The 22079-nt window shown below is 32.4% G+C and overlaps 4 protein-coding genes across 4 annotated transcripts; 3 read left to right on the top strand and 1 right to left on the bottom strand.

Moving 5' to 3' along the window:
* The first annotated feature begins 892 nt into the window (after positions 1 to 892).
* On the top strand, positions 893 to 2559 carry LOC134697759 (protein mono-ADP-ribosyltransferase PARP15-like). The gene is made up of 2 exons (XM_063560047.1): positions 893 to 1048; positions 2243 to 2559. The coding sequence occupies exons 1-2, from the start codon at positions 925 to 927 to the stop codon at positions 2557 to 2559; spliced, it is 441 nt and encodes a 146-aa protein (XP_063416117.1). The 5' UTR covers positions 893 to 924.
* A 5275-nt stretch (positions 2560 to 7834) lies between these two features.
* Positions 7835 to 10013, bottom strand: LOC134697760 (uncharacterized). Its single transcript, XM_063560048.1, has 2 exons — positions 9665 to 10013; positions 7835 to 8280 (listed from the first exon to the last, which is right to left on the bottom strand). The coding sequence occupies exons 1-2, from the start codon at positions 9999 to 10001 to the stop codon at positions 7835 to 7837; spliced, it is 783 nt and encodes a 260-aa protein (XP_063416118.1). The 5' UTR covers positions 10002 to 10013.
* A 4199-nt stretch (positions 10014 to 14212) lies between these two features.
* LOC134697761 (uncharacterized) lies at positions 14213 to 14599 on the top strand. Its single transcript, XM_063560049.1, has one exon. The coding sequence runs from the start codon at positions 14213 to 14215 to the stop codon at positions 14597 to 14599; it is 387 nt and encodes a 128-aa protein (XP_063416119.1).
* Positions 14600 to 18333: 3734 nt separating this feature from the next.
* On the top strand, positions 18334 to 19844 carry LOC134697047 (uncharacterized). Its single transcript, XM_063559063.1, has 2 exons — positions 18334 to 18725; positions 19379 to 19844. Exons 1-2 carry the CDS (start codon positions 18395 to 18397, stop codon positions 19819 to 19821), a joined length of 774 nt encoding a protein of 257 aa, XP_063415133.1. The 5' UTR covers positions 18334 to 18394; the 3' UTR covers positions 19822 to 19844.
* The last annotated feature ends 2235 nt before the right edge of the window (positions 19845 to 22079 follow it).

Here is a 22079-nt window from a genome sequence, read left to right on the forward strand (position 1 = left end):
TGAATACATTAAATGAACAAACTACATGATATGTTAACTTGCAGAATAATAAGCCAGAACATTGGAAATCAAGGTATGGTTGATCTTAACATCTCTGTAGTATAAAATCAAATTTTACACATGTTTTGAATTGGAAGAGAGATATAATACACTTTATAAGATTTTTCACGCCATTTTTATGAAATTCATAATTTAACACACACCATAAAAGATGTATTGTGTAAGAAAGAAATCAAAAGGCTATATATCAGTAGATAAGGTTCAAAAGCAAAAATGAAAGACAAGAATACAAAAAATTATCATAACACAATGACGGGATTTACAAGTAACCAGCCACTTCAAATGGATATAAACAAAAAATACTAAACAGCAAAACGTTAGAAAAAGAACCAGGACTATACTTCAATAGCAATATCTAAACAGAAATCGAAGAATACTATAAAAAGTTATTTAGATGATTAACAACATCAAAATCCAGAATCGATACGTCAAGACCATCGTGCATTATTTGGGAAGTTGATAAGGAATATCTATCTATAATGTGTTAGTATCTTCCGATGAACTTTAAAGAACAAAGGTCGAGACGATCGTTTTGACATTTTACTGGTTCATCAACCTTTTGCTCATACACTAGTGACGTTTTACAAAGCTCTTGGATACCAAATAAGTTGGGAAATGTATATTCTATATGCAGGTGAAATTGGTAGTTTGCTACTTAGGTGTATGGAATTGATAATTTCAAGATTAAAGTCGTATCGTTTGTCATATTTTTTGGTACTGGGATGACTAACCGTGTATATCAAATTCGATGCATAAGTATAAAAAAAGAATTCAAGTAAAAAATAATTGCATATTTTCTTTCAGATATGTAGAGTACAGAATAGAAGGTTATACGAAGCATACATTTTTTATGAAAAAACCTTCATGGATATTGCAAAACAACAATACCCATACTCCTATATGAGATATCTATGGCATGGTACGTCGGAACAATCGTCATATAATATCAATCAATATGGTTTTAATAGGAATTACCAGGGGAAAAATGGTAAGGAATTGCAAACATAAACATAGAGAGAAAATGTGATTATTTGAATTCCCTTGCTTGAATCTTTAGTGTTTTCACTTACTTATTAGCATTACTTAGTGTTGCACAATCCTATATATAGCTGGAATAATAGTGTATGCATATTGAAGAGAATCATATTATGATGAAATACAAAAATGTTTTTTTACAGGCGTGTTACTTACTATCTCATAAGGTAACATTGTGCATCATTATACAAACAAAGTTACACTATTGCGACTGTCAGTCGACCAGTTTTCGTTATTTCCCGATAATATCCGAAGGTTGGTGATGATACATCTCTTACGAATTCATTTTGTTCAACACAGACCGGAATCCGGTCAACATCTTTTCGTACAAACAGGAATAAGTCGAGGAAATCTTTATAAACAAAACAACCTAGTTACACAAGTGATAACAATTGTTGAAGATTATCAGCATGCAGTGTTTAACAATTACCTCGCATCCCAAATTAATGCTACAGCAGTTTGCAGCTTTTGCAGCTACAAGTCTTTCAGTATTTGAGCGACCAGATCTCTAGTGTCCCAATTCCCTGCATAGAATAAAGAGAAAGACAGTATAATGAGATATACAAAGATGTGGTAAGAGTGCCAATGAGACAACTCTCCATCCAAGTAAAAATTTATAAAAGTTAACTATTATATTTCAAGGTACGACCTTTGCCACAGAGCTTAGGCTCACATCGAACAGCAAGCTATAAAGGGCCCCAAAATCAAAAGTGTAAAACCATTAAACGGGAAAACTAACGGTCTAATCTATATAAAAAAAAAGAAACGTGAAACACGTATTAACTACATAAACAGACGACAACTAATGTATATCAGATTTACTTTGTATTTTCTTGTATTAAACCACAAGGCATATCCAAGCCGGAATCACTGGTGTTAGTACAATTCTTTTCTTGAATTTGACATATGTGCATCACAGAAAACATTTGCAGATTAAACAAAAACTGTCTAGTATTTACTGTTTGCTTATTTTTCTATTGTATTTTTTTTTTGCTTCCGACCGTAAAAGATATATGTTCCCTGGTACCTAGAGTGGGCTAGATACCCGGTTGTAGCTAGAAAAAGATGATCATTCTATATTTCAACTTATATACTCAGAATTGGTGTAATTTAATGATAAGAAATAATAGCTTTTATTTATCTGCAGCTTGTCGTTACGGTGATGGAGTTTATTTTGCCACTGAACCAAGATACTCATCCCACGATGAATATTCTGTTCCAGATAGTAGAGGATATAAACTTGTTTACAAATGCAGTGTTTTAGTAGGAAGATATGGAAATGGGGAAGAAAATTTGAAAGAACCACCAAAAGATCTAAATGGTGCTAGATATGATAGTGCTGTCGACAATGTATGCGATCCAAAAATACATGTTATATTTCGCGATAACCAAGCGTATCCGGAGTATCTTTTTAAGTTTAGGAGTGCTCGATATAAACACCGCGTATCTTCAGTTACGTTTTAGATTAGTCTGTGATACGCACACGCTGTTTTGAATACTACATTTTTCAGGGATCAGATATAAATATTTTTGACTATCCGTAATTTACTGTCATACATACGTTATTTAACTAAATAAGAAACATGTTAAAACTACAGGCAAAAAACAAAGTATGTGATTTGTTGAATTTCAATACATATACCTTATAACTATTGAGAAATTCCGTGTTTCTTCAAACAAAAAATCAGTAAGGTACGTAGCAATACACATATAGGATCAAAACTTAAAATTGACACTCATAATATAAACCACCCTTTTGTCTTCCCTTTCTAACAAATAAGGCTTAATACTTTTGCTTGTTTTTTATCAATGGAAAGAGCATCCTTCATAGAGTTTCTTTCGAATAGTTATAATGGTGAAATATATGATTTCTTTTTTTTATGTAACCATGGCAACAATCTGCTTAATTCGATACAAATTAAGGGGGGGTGAAAATTTTCACAAAAGTATAAAAAAAAATATGGTCCAAAAGAAAATTTCAATCCGTTATAGTGATATCTTTCCTGAATCATAGACTTATATCTATCACGAGGCAATATCATATCATATGCACTTCTGCTGATTGTTCCATGAAACTGAATTAAAAAGATCGCAATAATTTCTGATCCTATGGGTATTACGGTACGCATGTGCTAATACGGAGTGAAAAACAGACAATGGCATATAAAACATGCTAAAAGTAATCTAAATGTTCATGTTAACTTACTTGGAAGGCATTTCAAATCTTTAATTATCTGAAAATCAATTTTATTATACAAAAACTTTCTTGTTCGAAACATTCTTTAAGGACAAAATGCGAAACTAAACTTCGAACTGTGTATTGCTATCTTAATCATGAGGATTTGGATAGTGCTATTTAATGTGAAAAATACAAAGTGTAATATATAGAACGATTATTCTGAATATTTTTTTATTCTAGAAAATTTTGAAGGCTACATCTTGAAGTGACATACTTTCTGAAATAAAAAAAATAAAAGTTTGTTTTCATAGCCAGTCTTGCAAATTTATTTACATGTTTTTCTTTGTTCTTGTGTTATATGAATAAGTTTATACTTTGCAAAAGTTACTGTGTCGCCCTCATAGATAGTTTTGTCTGTTTACCTTAAATAGAACATAAGAGTAGTTAACTTTTGTCAACACATTTTAATGATTTTGCATATTTTATCACAAATGTGTGTTATATTTATATTAAGATGATAACTTCTAGTTCAACATTAATATCCTTATGTTATTGTTTAGATTTTTTTATTATCTATTAATGGTAGAGGAGTATTGTCTTTAAATTATTCTATATATCTTTAGTTATGACGAAACATTATTATTCTTTAATATGATTTTTGGTATATTTATGCGCTTTACTACAAACAGAAAATGGTCTTGAAGTTAGACAAACCAGTAAAATTCTGAAATGGTCTATATCTGTTCTCAACTATACTTATTTTTACTCGACCAGTATGAATTGGTCTGAATTTTACTCGAAATAACTCGACCCCAGTGTTACTCATACTCGACTGTACTGATTTGTACTTTTAAAATAGTCTATTTCTCGGCAAGTCTGAGACAGTGTTAACCCATTCTCGACCTGTACTTATTTTTCAGTATAAAACATACTCAACCAAAAGTCTGAATAATACTCGACCAGTCTTTACCATAATTAACCAAATCATTGGTTGTTTTAACTTCCGTATTTCAATGTATGTATGACCTAAATACCAAAACTTATATAAAAAATAAATACTCTACGTCGTCTTTTTTTATTTTCACTTCAGCTTTGTTATTCCTCATCCCCTAAATATGGATAAAACTTATCGATTGTGCAACTATGACTATTGGAGGGGCTACGGAGGACCTAAATGCCAAAATACGCGTTAAAATTAAGAAATTCTCAATTCTAAATAATGAAATGGATAATTTAAATAATGAAATGGACTGCTGCGACCCTTCAATCCCTTACTACAGACACACCTTATTCTTGTCGAAATCTTATGAATAGAGGAACAAATGCATTTAGTCAAAAGGTTCCACAACGCCTGTTAGAGGAGTATTACAGGACCTTATTATCAAAATACGCGTGAACATTAAGACATAGAGTATTTTGAATAATAGAATAGACTGCTGCAATCCGCCAACCCCTAATTAAAGAAAACTTTATACACCATCTGAAAGCTTAGAGATAGAGGAATAAAATGTTTATACTCAGTATGTACTGCAATGACCATAAGAGGGGTTACGGAGGACCTAAATTCCAAAATACGCATGAAAATAAATAAAAAATAGCCAATTTTGAATAATGTAAAGGATACTATGAATAATGGATGCACTGCTGCACCCTTCAGATATTAATGACAGACAAACATTAAAACTTATTCAAAAGTTTATCGATGGAGGAGCAAAAGGTATATAGTCAATGTGTATCGCAACGCCTATAAAAAAAACACCTCAGGATCAAAATGGAATGGACTGCTGCGACCCGTTAGCCCCTTTTTTCAAAGAACTTTATTCACTTTTTGAAAGCTTATAGAGATAGAGTAATAAAATGGTATATAAATAAGCTTTCGAATGAGGTATAAGGTATAACCTACATTAAGGGGCTAGATGGTAGCATCAGTCCATTCCATTTTTTTAAATATCCATTCCATTATTCAAAATATCCATTCCATTATTCAAAATTGGTTATTCCTTAAAATCACGCGTATTTTGGCATTTAGGTTTTCCGTAACCAATCTAATGGTCATTGCTGTGCAATCGACTTGATATATCTATAACCAGGGGATGAAGAACAGCAAAGATAAAGTAAAAATTTAAAAAAAATGTATTTTAATTTTTATATATAATATATACTGTATGTATATACAGATATTCAGGTCGTCCATACCAAGGAATTTCTGTTAAAAATTGATAAGAGAAACCCAGTAGTTTATCCTCCGAATCTAAATAATTAGATAAAGTTAGAAAATATTTTGTTCTGATATTTATTTGAATGTTTGTTAGATAAAATCAAAATCAAGAATTCAGAAAAACGCGTACAGGACATAGCGTCACAGATTTTTTGTTATACCTTTATTACCTTTCAACTTAAATACTGGAATATAAACTATTTCATTATTCATTATTTATCACTTAACATTGAATAGTGAATAATGAATGATGAACTATTTTGTTATTCATTATTGAACTTTGAAGGAGCTATATACTCTAACAGCAAATTAGTCCTACATGTGTATGAGATAATATTAACCTGCATGCTTTTTTTAAAAGTAAATGTTTTCCAATCAAAGAAAATGATGTCACTGAAAATTGTGTTGACATGCACCTAATGAGTATTTGTTTAACCTAGCTTGAAACTTCTTACCAGAAATGTATAAATCTTAGTAAAGCATGTGTTACTTTAAATGTGTCTGTTTATGTCATTTGTGCTTTTCAAAGTTTTAAAATATGTACCAGCATCTTGTGAGTCAATCATTTCATTTATTTGATACAAGCAGATTTAATTTTAATAACGTGTGTTTCGGGATTAGAAAATACCAATTCTTCTCAAAACTTTATCAAATTTTGCAGGAATAGAAACCAAAATGGAACATCTGCAGTGATAGTCTTGTAGTATATACATATTGCATTAGTAGGATTGATTAATATTTCAACAAACAGGCGATATTCAAATAGTTTCTAACTGTGTAACCCGCCTTACCTACATTTATTTCATTTCAGTAAAGCATATAAAATGCATGACCTTCTTAAAGACAAAAAAAAGATATATTAATAATTTTCTGCTACTCAATCGCAAATATGTCAGTGAGTGTTTGTATCTCCTAAATCACAGTGAAGTTGAGATTAAAAATACTTCCAAAATTAAAGAGTCTCCTTTCATATCTTGATCTTTTTTCTAAATTTCTTTAAAAAGTTGACAACTTCAACTAGTATCTATGTCAAGTGTAATGATATCAACTTTCAAATTCTCAACTGTCCATATCTCAGATCTAGCATACCCTCTGTCCTATTGTATAGCATTTACATATCTCAATCTCGTTTATGCTACCAGTATACAAGAGGGGCTAAAGATACCAGAAGAACAGTGAAACTCATAAATCGAAAACAAACTGACAACGCCATGACCAAAAGTGAAAAAGACAAACAGACAAATAACAGCACACAAGAAACAATATAGAAAACTAAAAACTGAGCAACACGAACCCCATCATAAAGTAGGGGTGATCTCATGTGTTTCTGAAGGGTAAGCAGTCATGCTCCACATGTTGTACCCGTCGTGTTGTTAATTTTTTTCAAATCCGTTAAATAGTCTAATTTGGTAGGTCACATTCATGAAAAGGGAAATGGATAGTAATATACTATTATGTTATTCATTTACTGCATTGATAAGGGCTCGCTCCTTACACAAACACGTCTCTAATAGACTTCCTAAAAAAGAAAGAATGAAATTGACATGTGTATGGTCAACACCACAAATTATTTTGTTGACTGTAAAACTGTATCTGTGTTTCAATTCAGTAGCAACATGTTTTCTATTCGGAGATTTTAGGATCGTTTGATACCAGAAACATCAACTTGTCTTCTAATTTTAAAAATTATTTACTATTCCCATTTGTCACGTTTTGACTGCGTTTGCAGTTTCAATCCTCCTATGCATAATAAAATTGAGAATGGAAATGGGGAATGTGTCAAAGAGACACAACCCGACCATAGAAAAAATCAACAGCAGAAGGTCACCAACAGGTCTTCAATGTAGCGGGAAATTCCCGCACCCGGAGGCGTCCTTTAGCTGGCCCCTAAACAAATATATACTAGTTCAGTGATAATGAACGCCATACTATTTCCAAATTGTACACAAAAAACTAAAATTAAAATAATACATTGGCCAGAGGCTCCTGACTTTGGACAGGCGCAAAAATGCGGCGGGGTTAAACATGTTTATGAGATCTCAACCCTCCCCCTATACCTCTAGCCAATGTAGAAAAGTAAACGCATAACAATACGCACATTTAAAATTCAGTTCAAGAGAAGTCCGAGTCTGATGCCAGATGATGTTATTTATATTTTCTTAAAATGGTGGAGTGCAGTGTTCCTGGCAGATCTTTTTCAAACTAGTGGCGGTAAAATGCTTTGTAATTTTTAGAGACATCTCTCATTGACGTTCACCTACTTCTAATTTATCAATACCTCTAAATGAATTAACACTAAATTGTTAAGTAACAAATGCAAAACAAACTAATTATTATGACATTTAATCGGATATTTTCCATCCTGCAAAACTAGATCTTCCTCCATCATCACTCCGTATAGACCCAACGGCCGGATGCGTTGTGGAAGTCCTGACGAAGCTTACGTCGCCTTGGTTCATCCAGACAACTACAACAGCAGTCGCCGCATTCAGATCATGTGTGCCTTCGTTGCTGTCAGAGTATATAGCTCCTTCCTGCTCGTTGTTAACAATTATGTCAACACTAGCAAAGCTGCTACTACTTCCTGGGTGAACTGTGAAGGTCAAGACATAAACGCCACTTGATGGCGCTGTAAACGCCCCTGTGTTGTTGTTATACCCGTTGCCAAAGTTAATTTTGATGACATCGTATATAAGAGTTTTGTGCTGTTGAATTGGTTCGTGTTTCTTCATATAAGCGTAGAAGGCGATGCGATTACTTACAATGTTGTTTACCAAGAGTCGTTTATCTTAAAGAAGAAAAAAATGGGTATATTTAGAATAGCATTGACAAGAGACAGGATTTCAAATGTGCTTTGTTAAATATGTTGTTTAACAATATTATAGAACTTCTTAAAATTGTTGGAATATTTCCATTTATTAATTGATCTTTGACTTGACTGTTTGGAATATTCACGATTTTTTTATAACTTCTAGATGTTTATTAGAGAACAACAATAGAATACAAATTCAAATTCAAATGTTTGTTTTTGGTAATACTTTTCACATATAGAGCTCGCCACTGAATCATTTACCGTTTCAGAATTATATTGGATGCTTGTTTAATTTTGAAATTCAGCTTTTATGGGTGGAATTTTATCGGAGTGAAATTGACACTTAACCATATTCTTATACAACTTTGCTGTAGTTCAAGAATAAAACTAGAAAAACAAATTGATTCAGGGCACAAAATCTCTACAATAAGATTATGTATAGATATACAAAGATGTTGTCTGAGTGCCAATGAGACTACTCTCAATCCAAGTACATGTTTATCTTATTCTAAATTGAAATTTGGTTTGACTACTTTGACCAATGTCAATTACCACGTATTGGTCTAGTGGAAAATATGATTCGCAATGTCCATTCGGAGCTGTATCATATACCTTATTAGTTCTACAGTAGAGTGTAAAAATTGCTAATTGTATTTTTAGTATTAGTGCATTTGAAAATGTGCAAGCGAACCGTCAAAAAATTTCACAAAATGAGCAGTCTACTATGATTAATGTTAAAAAAAACGGAAAAATATGTTCTAACCTTTGTTAGTCTCGTAAGTTTGTTTTTAATAAAAAAAATCTTTGTATGTTTTGGAGTAAAGTGTGACGTCCATTTTCGATAAATTAATACATGGTTAAGGGCCAAATGAAACCAACTCCGGGTCAGTGCGAGATTCTCGCTGTGTGGAACCCAATTTATGACTTTCGATTGTTTTCAGCGCTTTATTCGGGTTGTTGTCTCTTTCACACATTGTCCTTTTCTTTTTTAAATTATATCACAGAAAACGTTTTGACGAAAACGTAATATAAAATATGTAGTTTATACGTTTTCACTACCATATTACGCTGATGTTATTCGCGGATATTTCTTAAATCTGAATAATGCTGGCGTACCGTAGAAAGAGGTAGACACTAGTTTTAAATAACAATTGCTTCAACTGTCAAGAGATCGGTCTACTATCTATACGTGAACCAATTTTTGAAATACTAGGGCGAAATATGTATTCAACGATTAAAACAAGGTCACGTGAGAGTCTTCGGTTCGTGTAAAAAGAACTCAAAAGAAAAAAAACTAGCGAATTAACAAAAGTTTAACTCGGTTTGACTCTAAGTATCGATCGTAAGATTAATAAAATACCTTTCTTTGTTTGATGTTCACTATGTTCCACATGCAAATTTTTAAGTGGTACGTCATCATCCGCGTCATCGTCAGTTAACTTGGTCCTAGGCGATATTTGTTTTGGTGATTTGGTCTGTCTGCTGGTTTGGTCTACATGTGATCGAAGAAAAGTTACTTCTTGTCTCAACTGGTAAATTTCGTCTTTTTGCTCGTGCACAATTTTTTCCAGGTGTGCCATGCGGTCATGCATGATCTTTTCCAATAGTACAATTCTAGATTCCGTGTCCAGATCTGCATTTGTCACAGAACAAAAGTAGAAAATTAAACTTAAAAGAGCTACAGTAAATAAAGACATGGCTGAAACGCAGTCCACACATACAAGAGAGATAAGATCATTTAAGGTCAATAATGTTGTTTCACCTTCCCTCAAAGATAATATATCGTGAATGTATACAGAAGTAACTAAATGGTTTAAGAATTTTTTTATTGCAGCCGTAGATTTGTTTTCATTTAACAATGTGTTGGATATTTCTATTCGATTATTTTACCCTGAGCGTTAGAGATAAATGTATTTATTGTATCTGAATATTAGCCCACGTAAACTGAGGGTTGTAATGTCATCAATTGAGAATATTTGGCAGTATAAATAAGTTGGTCGTAACGCGGAACAGCCGCTTTTGTGTATTACTGCGTTTGCGCTGAAGGAGGCTCGTGGGTACAAAAAATATCAGCAAATATTTAAACATTTTTTCTTCATAACAAATTTTATTCATTACATTATTAGTAGGAACATTATGATATGGTTCAAAAATCAACCCAAAAAATCAAGGCGTTTTAGCCCCAAATGATTTTTTTCAAATTTTGATATCATTGAAAAAGCTCCAAATTTCTCCCTTTGGTGAAAAAATGATATTTTTTGGCATTAAAATTGAAATATCTTTTTAAACTCATCGGTGACCTATATTTTTTATTATTTTTTTCAAATAAGCTGCACTTAAACTAAACAATTGTAAAAAACTAAACAATTGTAAAATTTAAGCAATTTCCTATATAAGGTTCTTTTTTTATTTCGATTTTACCTTTTTTTCTCCTATTAGTTCAACAGAAAAAAAGTACCTAAACAAAAATGCGAGCTTTTTTTTTTTTTATGGCCGATTGTTAGCATAAAAGAACGGTGACCCCATATTTTTATTTAATTTTTCTATTAGGTATAGGATAAAGTTTATTTAGAGAAAAATATAGCGAAATCCTATATTAGAAAAAAAAATGGATTTATACCCAGGAGCTCCCTCAAGGTAGATATGTTGTAATTATACTAGTTGACGATATTAAATCGTCATATAAAAAATTATTTCGATTCTAATAGGATAAATTAGGTTACTTGTATTTTGTTAACATTGAAAGTTCTATACATACGAGACTGTTTTTGCTGTTCCGTTTTACCCATTTTTTTTATAATATTAGTAATACTATATAATTCAATGATTATTCTTTTTTTATTGCATTATTTACTTGTATCTTTCTTTCAATGTAATTTTATTCGATCTAAGGCGTGCGAAGAAGCTTTAAAACGCTCAGTATTTACATTTGATCTTTTGTTTACGGAAAGATACTTGTGACGTGAACTTGTTTCATTGCCATGCTAACTAAGACAAAAACATCATTTAGCTGAATTTTCGTTTTATGAAATTTTTCCATAAAAAAATCAATTGAAACGGACTGATTTGGGTTTTTTTTCTGTAAAAATAGAGATAAATATATTACATCTGAATCTTGGCCTACGACAACTGGGGGTTTTGATGAAGAAAAAAACTTGAGAATATCTGGAAGTATAAATCAGTTGGCGGTAACGCAGAACAACCGTTTTGTGTATTACTGCGTTTGTGCTAAATGTAGATATATTGTAATTATACTGGTTGACAATGATAGGTCGTCATATTAAAATTTAATACGTTTTTATCAAAGTTTAAGGAAGATCAAACTAAAGGTCTTTTCTCAATATTAGAATAATAAAAGCTCTTCTGAAAATTTGTCTATAATAAGTATGCAATCCGATAATTTAGATAAAACAGATGCAAAATCATTAACAAGGTAATTATAACAAATTGTTACATGTTTTGCTGATTTAGTTTGGTACCTTTGATAACTATTACCATGTCGAAATGTAAATTTCTGTATTACTCTGTCCTAAATTTTCTCCCATTTAGTTGTACTGTAGTCATGGTAGTCCTGGCATGTAATGTTGTATTTTTAGTGTTATATTTAACCTTACCATAAAAGCGGAAGTTTTGGCTAGCCACAATAACAGGTTCAACCCACCATGTTTTCTTTAAAAAGTCCTGTACCAAGTCAGGAAAATGGCAGTTGTTATTTTTATGTTCGTGTCTGTGTATGGTACATTGCCGTTTGGTTTTTTGTTGCACTACAGTGTCTCTGTTGTTTCTTTGTTTTCCACTTATAGTTAAGGTGTTTCCATCAGTTTTAGTTTGTAAACTTGTTTTGTTTTCATGACTTTCGAACAGCGGTATACTTCTGCTGCCTTTATTTGGAATAAATTCTCTAAAAATGACAACATGTAAATTCTTTTGCCTCTGGTAACAAATATGATGTTTTTAATGCAACAACCCATAATAATTATGAATTAATTATAGACATAAACAAAATAATTATAAATGCGCGACAACTAAGATGCTAGAAAATAAGCGTACTAATGGTTTCACATGCAGTCGTCAACCAGAAGAACATCAAACACGGTGTTTGTCTTTTTTGATTTTTTGGCCCTAACGATGACAGTTTTTTTCAATCAATGAGTTTGACTGTCCTCCTGGTATCTGTCTCCCCTCTTTAAAATCAAATTTTTAGTTCTTTATACTTCAATTTCCATGATATAGCGTGACATATCTTATGGTTTTATCATTGTTATAGAAGACCTCCACAGTGTATTAGTGACGAATTTACTCAATGAAGGAATAAAAAAACAATCCACTTTTGAAATAAACTAGAATTATGCTGAAGGCATCAAAATCCCCACTATGTTTTTACTTTCTAACTTTCTATAAACTTTTAAGCCTTAACGTTTACCCACACATGTATTTCTATTCAAGATGCCTACGATATGTTGTTTTATCGTCCATTTGTCTTGTTCATTATGATAATTGCAATGTACCAAACCAAACCACCCGCAGAAATAAAAAAAACAAAAAACAGACACAGTACAAACAAAACAAAGTAGCAAACAAAAAGAAAATATATAGATGAATACAATACACGTGTCAGTGCCTTTGTTTGATATTTTATACTAAAATTAGTATTGTGTAATTGCATCAATTTTGTGATTTGAAAAATTATCAAGAAAAACCAAGGTTATATCTCTGGTTGAACGGTTCCTCGTCAATTTGTGGAACTTTCTACTGAAGTCCTTGATTGGAACATAAACTTTTACGTGATAAGATAACCGAGTTTCGTCGTTAAATATCGCAATAAGTAGTGTCGTAGACATGAGCATACTGTTTTGTATTTTAATATTCTTTGTTGGAGTACATGGCAAAGAATGTTCAAATACAGATTTGGAATCCAGACTTGATCATATGGAACAATCTATGAATAACCGAATTCTAACGTTAGAGGCAGCTGTTGTTGACCAGAAGAATGAAAATGTCGAATTGAAACGGATAATTACTTATCAATCGAAGAAAATAACCAAACTGACTCAGAACACGAGTACCAAGAAACGAGGTATGTGGTCAGGGAAATTATTACTTTACAACCTGAAATTAACCATGTGAATAAAAGGGTAAAAACGCAACTCAGAGTAGAAAAATAAAAATTGCATAGAACTAATTTTCTGGTAGAAATTTTATCTAAATAAATTTATTAATATCTGAATTGACAATATCCAATAGGTTTCGTTGAAAGTGGTACTTAGTATGACTTAATTGCTCATGTCGTTTTCTTAAATGTTATAATGTCTGAATCAGCTTCACTATCATGGAAATATGAAAGTTATCAATGAACAGATACACGTATTAGACACTACAAGATGTGCAATAAACCTGCTAGTTAAAAATAACCAACTGAACAACCCAAAATAACACCAACCAACGAATCCTTTTATCTTAAAATATATATGTTTCTCTATGTATAATGAATGGCTGAGATGGTGGTAAAATAAATTGTTAACCCAAGAACAAATTGTCAATCGAGTCAAAGCAAGGACTTGTATCCCGAGAATAAGAAATAATTACACAATTTAAAATGAAAATAAAAACTGTGTTTTCTAAATCATGGTGAAGTGCTTGAGAAAACCGCCAACGTTTGCCAAAAAAACTTGGTATCCTTGTTAAAACACATCACACCACAAGCGTGGTTTGAACTAACATCTTTACAGTTGAAAGGTTATTTATCGTTCCATGAAATTATACATGTTTTTAAAACCAATTATCTGATGCCTGTATATCTTGCTAAGTATATCTTACATGGAATATTTAATTACATACTTTTTTTTAGGAAAGAGACTTTTGATGAGCAAATCCAGACCAAGGAGACCATATCGCCTTTTATGCCTCCATGAGTACAAGTGAACCAGTACAAAAGCACAGAACCCTTGTGTTCGATAATATCAATGTGAACTATGGTCACGGCTATAACAATAATACTGGAGTTTTCAATGCACCAAAAAGTGGTGTGTACATCCTAACATTTTCTATTCATTCGAGTTCGACGAGCTACACAAGTGCCGACATTATTGTAAATAATGTAAGTGTTGGAAGAGGTTTCACTGATAGTTCAGAAGCCACTTGGGATTTAAATTCTGCGACCATAATTGCAGTTGCTTGGATGAATCAAGGAGATGTCAGTTTCGTTAGAACCAGTCCTGATTATGCTTCACTTGGTACATTATATAGTGGTTATATGGCTAGGTCTAGTTTTGCAGGATGGAAAATTACAAATTAGATAATCAACTATTCCATTATGGAATTTAAAAGGTTCTTAAAACTAAAACACTATTTTTTCTTCTTTTTTAGCTCACCTGGCCCAAAGGGCCAAGTGAGCTTTGCCCATCACTTGGCGTCCGGCGTCCATCGTCGTCCGTCGTCGTTGTTAACTTTTACATAAATCTTCTCCTCTGAAACTACCGGGCCAAAATAAACCAAACTTGGCCACAATCATCATTGGGGTATCTAGTTTAACAAATGTGTTCGGTGACCCGGTTAACCAACCAAGATGGCTGCCATGGCTAAAAATAGAACATAGGGGTAAAATGCAGTTTTTGGCTTATAACTCAAAAACCAAAGCATTTAGAGCAAATCTGACGGGGTAAAATTGTTCATCAGGTCAAGATCTATCTGCCCTGAAATTTTCAAATGAATCGGACAACCAGTTGTTGGGTTGCTGCCCCTGAATTGGTAATTTTAAGGAAATTTTGCTGTTTTTGGTTATTATCTTGAATATTATTATAGATAGAGGTAAACTGTAAACAGCAATAATGTACAGCAAAGTAAGATCTACATTTAAGTCAAACTGAAAATGGTCAGTTGACCCCTTAAGGAGTTATTGCCCTTTATAGCCAATTTTTAACCATTTTTCGTAAATCTTAGTAATCTTTTACAAAAATCTTCTCCTCTGAAACTACTCGGCCAAATCAATCCAAACTTGGCCACAATCATCATTGGGGTATCTAGTTTAAAAAATGCGTTCGGTGACCCGGTCAACCAACCAAGATGGCCGCCATGGCTAAAAATAGAACATAGGGGTAAAATGCAGTTTTTGGCTTATAACTCAAAAACCAAAGCATTTAGAGCAAATCTGACGGAGGTAAAATTGTTCATCAGGTCAAGATCTATCTGCCCTGAAATTTTCAGATGAATTAGACGACCCTTTGTTGGGTTGCTGCCCCTGAATTGGTAATTTTATGGAAATTTTACTGTTTTGGTTTATTATCTTGAATATTATTATAGATAGAGATAAACTGTAAACAGCAATAATGTTCAGCAAAGTAAGATTTACAAATAAGTCAACATGATCGAAATGAGCAGATGACCGCTTTAGGAGTTATTGCCCTTTATAGTCAATTTTTAACAATTTTTCGTAAATCTTAGTAATCTTTAAAAAAAATCTTCTCCTCTGAAACTACTGTGTAAAATTAATCCAAACTTGGCCACAATTATAATTGGGGTATCTAGTTTAAAAAATGTGTTCGGTGACCTGGTCAACCAACCAAGATGGCCGCCATGGCTAAAAATAGAACATAGTAGTAAAATGCAGTTGTTGGCTTATAACTCAAAACCCAAAGCATTTAGAGCAAATCTGACAGTGTTAAATTGTTCATCAGGTCAAGATCTATCTGCCCTTAAATTTTCAGATATATCGGACAACCCGTTGTTTGGTTGCTGCTCCTGAATTGGTAATTTTATGGAAATTTTACTGTTTTGGGTTATTATCTTGAATACTATTATAGATAGAGATAAACTGTAAACAGCAATAATGTTCAGCAAAGTAAGATTTACAAATAAGTCAAATGACCGAAATGGTCAGTTGACCCCTTTAGGAGTGATTTCCCTTTATAGTCAATTTTTAACCATTTTTCGTAAATCTTAGTAATCTTTTACAAAAAATTTTCTCCTTTGAAACAACTGGGCCAAATTAATTAAAACTTGGCCACAATCATTTTTGGGGTATTTAGTTTAAAAAATGTGTCCTGTGACCTGGCAATCCAACCAAGATGGCCGCCACGGCTAAAAATAGAACATTGGGGTAAAATGCAGTTTTTGGCTTATAACTAAAAAACCAAAGCATTTAGAGCAAATCTGACGGGGTAAAATTGTTTACCAGGTCAAGATCTATCTGCCCCTAAATTTTCAGATGAATTGGACAACCCGTTGTTGGGTTGCTGCCCCTAAATTGGTAATTTTAAGGAAATTTTGCTGTTTTTGGTTATTATCTTGAATACTATTATAGATAGTGATAACCTGTAAACAGCAATAATGTTCAGAAAAGTAAGATTTACAAATAAGTTTTACATGACTGAAATGATCAATTGACCCCCTAAGGAGTTATTGTCCTTTATAGTCAATTTTTAACAATTTTCATAAAAATTGTTAATTTTTACTAGCCTTTTCCACTCAAACTACTGGGCCAAGTTCATTATAGATAAAGATAATTGTAAGCAGCAAGAATGTTCAGTAAAGTAAGATGTACAAACACATCACCATCACCAAAACACAATTGTGTCATGAATCTATCTGCTTCTTTTGTTTAATATTCACATATATATACCAAGGTGAGCGACACAGGCTCTTTAGAGCCTCTAGTTTCATTTAGTTATGTTGTTTATGTCGTTAGTGCTTTATAACACTTAGATTAATGTATATACCTCGGAGGGTAGATACAGATACAGATGCTAACGGCATTTTTCTAAACGATATCATTCCTAGTTTCGCCTGGGTACAAGGAACGATTAGCGATACATATGTATTTTCTTTTCATTTCATCCGTGTCAATGTAAACAATTAGCAAACCAAAAAAAATCAAATGACCAAGTTTTTTGTCATCCAGACTTTATCATCTTATCTTATTTTATGTCACTGCTTCTAATGGAATACGCCAAAATTCATGTTCAAACTTTGAGTAGTAAATTAGACATTTGCAATGATTTTTGTACATATGCAAAGGGTTTGTAGCATTCTAAATAAAATTGAGAATGGAAATGGAGAATATGTCAAAGAGACAACAACCCGACCAAATAAAAAAACAACAGCAGAAGGTCACCAACAGGTCTTCAATGTAGCAAGAAATTCTCGCACCCGGAGGCGTCCTTCAGCTTAAAAACTTGATCATGAATTTCAATTTGTAAACGGTTTTACAGCACATTCTTGAATTGACGAATCATGATGGCAAATGTCGATGAGTGTTTATTAAAAGTTACAGAAAAAGTAAAATCACAAAAATACTAAACTCCGAGGAAAGTTAAATAAAAAAATCTCTAAATCACATAGCAACATCAATTGACTAACACATAAAAACGAATGAACAAGAACTGTCACAAATCAATTCCGTTATCTCCGTATTTCATATGATGATTCTGTTTTTTATGTTCCCCATATATGAAATTCAGACATCGAGTGTTACTCGAAGTCTTGACTGTCCGTCAATCCGTTCGTCCTATGGTTATGCCGCATTTGTAACTAGCACCAACTGCAAAGCTTGAGCGGAACATTTATGTCATCGGACATATTCTTTAATAAGTTATTAACTACGACATATATACCAAGCACAAATCTCTCAGATTCCATCTTTGTAAAACGTTTATCACGAAATGTTAACGTATCAGGTAAAGATATTGAGGAAAAAAATATTTATGTCGGAATTTACCATTGCCACAGGTTACTTGAATTATGATACTTACTGCAGGATTTTTTAAGATGGTCCATCTTTCTAGTTAGTTGGTTGTAGTGTTGGCGTTCTAGTCGTTTAGTACATGTATATATGTGTTTTGGAACTCTCTGTGTCAAATAGTCTGTAATGTTTTGGATTTTTGTCTTATTTTATTTCATCGTAAAAGTTCTAACACATATAATTGTGTATGCTTAACCTGATTGTCATGTAATTCAAGAAGATAATACCGATTTTGTTATCCAGTGATTTCAACACTTGTTGAGAGTGGGTTTGGTAAGATAAAGTTTGTGAGACACTTTAACAGTCTTATCATGGTTTATTTAGTACACTTTAAATTGCACCTGAGTGGTAGAGATGTACAAGTGTTATTATTTGGTGCTTGTGTATTTCATTGTCGTAACAGCGGCAGATGAAAAAATAAACCAAAAACGCTTTCTAAAAATTGAAATACTTTTAAACGAACAGAGAGATGAAATTGAACGACTAACAAATGAAGGTGAAGAAATGAAACGAACACTAAATATTCAGGGAAGGGAAATGATGCATTTAAAAAAAGCAATGGGGGACGTGATGGACGAAAACAAACACTTAATCAAGTTGTTGAACTCTGAATCCAAAGCTCGTTTGGTTGATGGAAAAGATAAATTGATGAGGCCAAAAGAAAGAGATATTTTCAATCATACAGGTAAATATATCTAACAAATTGTCAAAAAATGTGGCGCAGAAAATAAGCTACACGAACAAATACCTTCGTTATTCATAACCTATAACTTTACTGTCATTTGACACACGAAGTTTGTCCGTTATTCGTGTTCATTTAAATAATATGCCATTAGGAATTGTCCATTAATCTGATGGAATTTGTAGGTGCGAACAATTAAAATGAGGATAATGCTGAATAAAGAATTATGTTATATGTCGAAGATATTGTATATAGGATTTTGTAAAAGGACTGCAGCGACTCTTCGCTGTTTAAGTATCAATCAAGTATACCATTTAATTTAAAGTCGTCAAATTATAACACTCATAACACTGATAGGCTTTTTAACATTTTATCCCAAAAATATGCAGTTCAATGGGGAAAAAAACCAACCCAACAACATAAGGATATTTAAGGAGTGTTTACATATTCAACTAATAAGAAATTCTTAAAGCTTATTGGTAGGTCAGCAAAATGAGTAATGACAGAAACGAAGGAACTACATACCAAAATAAATTTAATATGTATAAAAAAAGCGGATAACAGACGTACTTCAGTGAAGTAAATATATATATAAGATTTTAGTCTTGTTTAATATTTCATAAACTTTCGTCTTATAGAACGTATCTTCTTTTCAGAAAGAAGACTATTAGTGAATAGTGGAGATCACGGAGATCGTGTGGCATTTTATGCATTTATGAGTAACAATGAAGCAATTCTGAAACACCATACTCTGATTTTCGATGAGACAAAAGTAAATTACGGTAGTGGTTATAACAATAATACGGGAACATTTAGGGCACCTGTCAGTGGCGTGTATGTCATTACAACTACAATACATCCATACGAAAAAAGCGCAGCATCCATTGAAATTATAGTCAACAGCAACGTCCATGGTTCAATATTTACGGATAGTTCTGATGGTTGGGACATAAACGCTTCCACCGGTATTGTTATAGCATGGATGAACCAAGGAGACGTTAGTTTTGTAAGAACCAGTGCTAGTTACAACTCATATGGAAGTCTTTACAGCGGCACCATACTTAGGTGCAGTTTTGCTGGATGGAAAATTTCAGATTAAATGTGAAATCATATTTTCTCAATAAAAAACATCTAATTACATATTTCAGATTCAATTGTTTTATATTTTCTCCAAAAGCTATCGTAATCGAAGATTTATTATAAGTTATTAATGAAATACTATATTTGCAAGTCTTAATTTGCATTTATTAAATGCATTTGCAACTTAAAGAACTAAACAGCAGCCTGTATCTTAATAAATGAAAGAGAAAATACCTCCTTCATTTGTGATTATTCAATGTGAAAACATTTTTTTTTACTTTAGCCAAAAGAGATCCCCTTTTTTCCTGTTCATCACATCATACCTGAATTTAGATCTTGTCATTACCAAGTCAGGAATATGGCAGTTGTTGTCCATTCGTTTGATGTGTTTGAGCTTATCATTTTACCATTTGATGAGGGACTCTCCATTTTGAATTTTCTTCAAAGTTAAATATCGTTGTTATTTTACTTTATCTGAAGCCCCCCTTTTTTTTGGCTTCAGGCGTTTTCCATTCGGGCTATACATTATCCATAGAACATGATATACGTAGGAGGTTCATATATCAACTATTTTGATGTCTTTATTTATTTTGGTCATATGAAAATATTTGGTCAGTGTCACAAAATGGTGCCCATTATTTGTTATTTGTAGTACTGAATATATTGCCTAATTAGTATATATTTATTAATACTCTCAATGTGTCGATACAAGAAAACTAACTGCAGATGGTATTGAATATGAATGAGACATTATCTGCAAGAAAGGTTTTATTCCAATTACACCGACTCTGTACTGCCGTCCTTGGAAGGAATATGCGATTTATGTAACACATTTTGTTATGTAACGATTCCTATCTACCTTGCTTTAAATCTTCAAAGGTATGACAATATTGATTTGTCTTCTTTTGTCCTTTTCCGACTGAATGGCCATGAATTTGCTAATGTGGATTGGAAACTTAAAATGAAAGGCATGGGACAAGCAGTGAATAACCGCATTTAGAATTTAAAAGCAACAATAGATGACCAAAAGACACAAAATTCTGACCTTAAACATCTTTTCATTTAAAAGTAAATTGAATGAGTAATCGCTGTCGCTAGAACACAGAGATATATTATAGATAAAGTAGGACAAATTATTAGCAGAAAAGGCAGATTGTCGAGCTTTAAAAAAAAACAGAAAACCGACTTCAAAGCAAAACTTAATACTACGTAGCTTATTCAAAGTGGTAAAATAGAGAAAAATTTAAATCCAGTGTCACTTTCCATATATGAAGTTTATCTTCCGGATAAAAAAAAACGAATCAAGAAAAATGTCTAACTTAAAAAGAAAAGTAATTTGAAAACAGATACACATGCATTAACAAATGATTTGCTTGGCATACGTCAACAAGACAGCATAATCTAACAAATGACCAAAGAGAGACCTTTCCGTTTTGAGTACCCAGACCTGCACATATTAGTCAATAATGAAATTCAAAGACGTGGTTATAGTGATGGGACTTACGAACCATGGAAACTGAATTTGTCAAACATATTCGCAGTTGCATAGATGAAACCTTCGTCAGAACATGTTCGGATTATGATTCAGTTGGTACACTTTACATCGGAAAAGCTGCAATATCTACCTTTGCAGTATGGAAAATTTCAGCCAAAATAAGTTCAATCACAATGACAACAAAAATATATTAGTTTAACTATTATAGTGCCTTTCTCAGTATACTAGTAGTTCCATAAGAAAAAGAAATACAGAAAGAAAACTTCGGTTAAAATTGTTCAATTTTTCTGGATTTATTTCTTTCCGTCATCTGGTGTTGTAGGGGATTAACCTCAAGTTTTAGACAAGACAGAATATTATTTTAATTAATTGCTGCACTATTCATTGAATAGCTATTTGATAACAATTTATTTGTTATGCTCTCATATTTCAAAATTGCAATGGTAATCATTTCGCTGAATAAATAATTAGAATTATATTAACTCGAGATAATTTGAAAAAATGACTACTTATTGAACCATGCTTCTAAAAAGAAAAGCAATTTATTTACTTAAAAAGCCATGAAAACAAACATACGTGTAGCCTGTTCGATTATGTGTTCTTTAAATTAGTAATGGTCACCATGTAGATAAGATTTTTTCTGTCTTTAGGTCATTTATTGTTGCTTTCGAACTCAAAAACTGCAATTATTCACTGCTTGTTCCATGTCTTCAATTTCGGTTTCCCAATCCACATTAGCAAATTCATATCCATTTAGTCCAAAAAGGGACAAAAGAAGACCA

The sequence above is a fragment of the Mytilus trossulus genome, chromosome 14 (genome assembly GCF_036588685.1).
Source record: "Mytilus trossulus isolate FHL-02 chromosome 14, PNRI_Mtr1.1.1.hap1, whole genome shotgun sequence".
NCBI lineage: Eukaryota > Metazoa > Mollusca > Bivalvia > Mytilida > Mytilidae > Mytilus > Mytilus trossulus.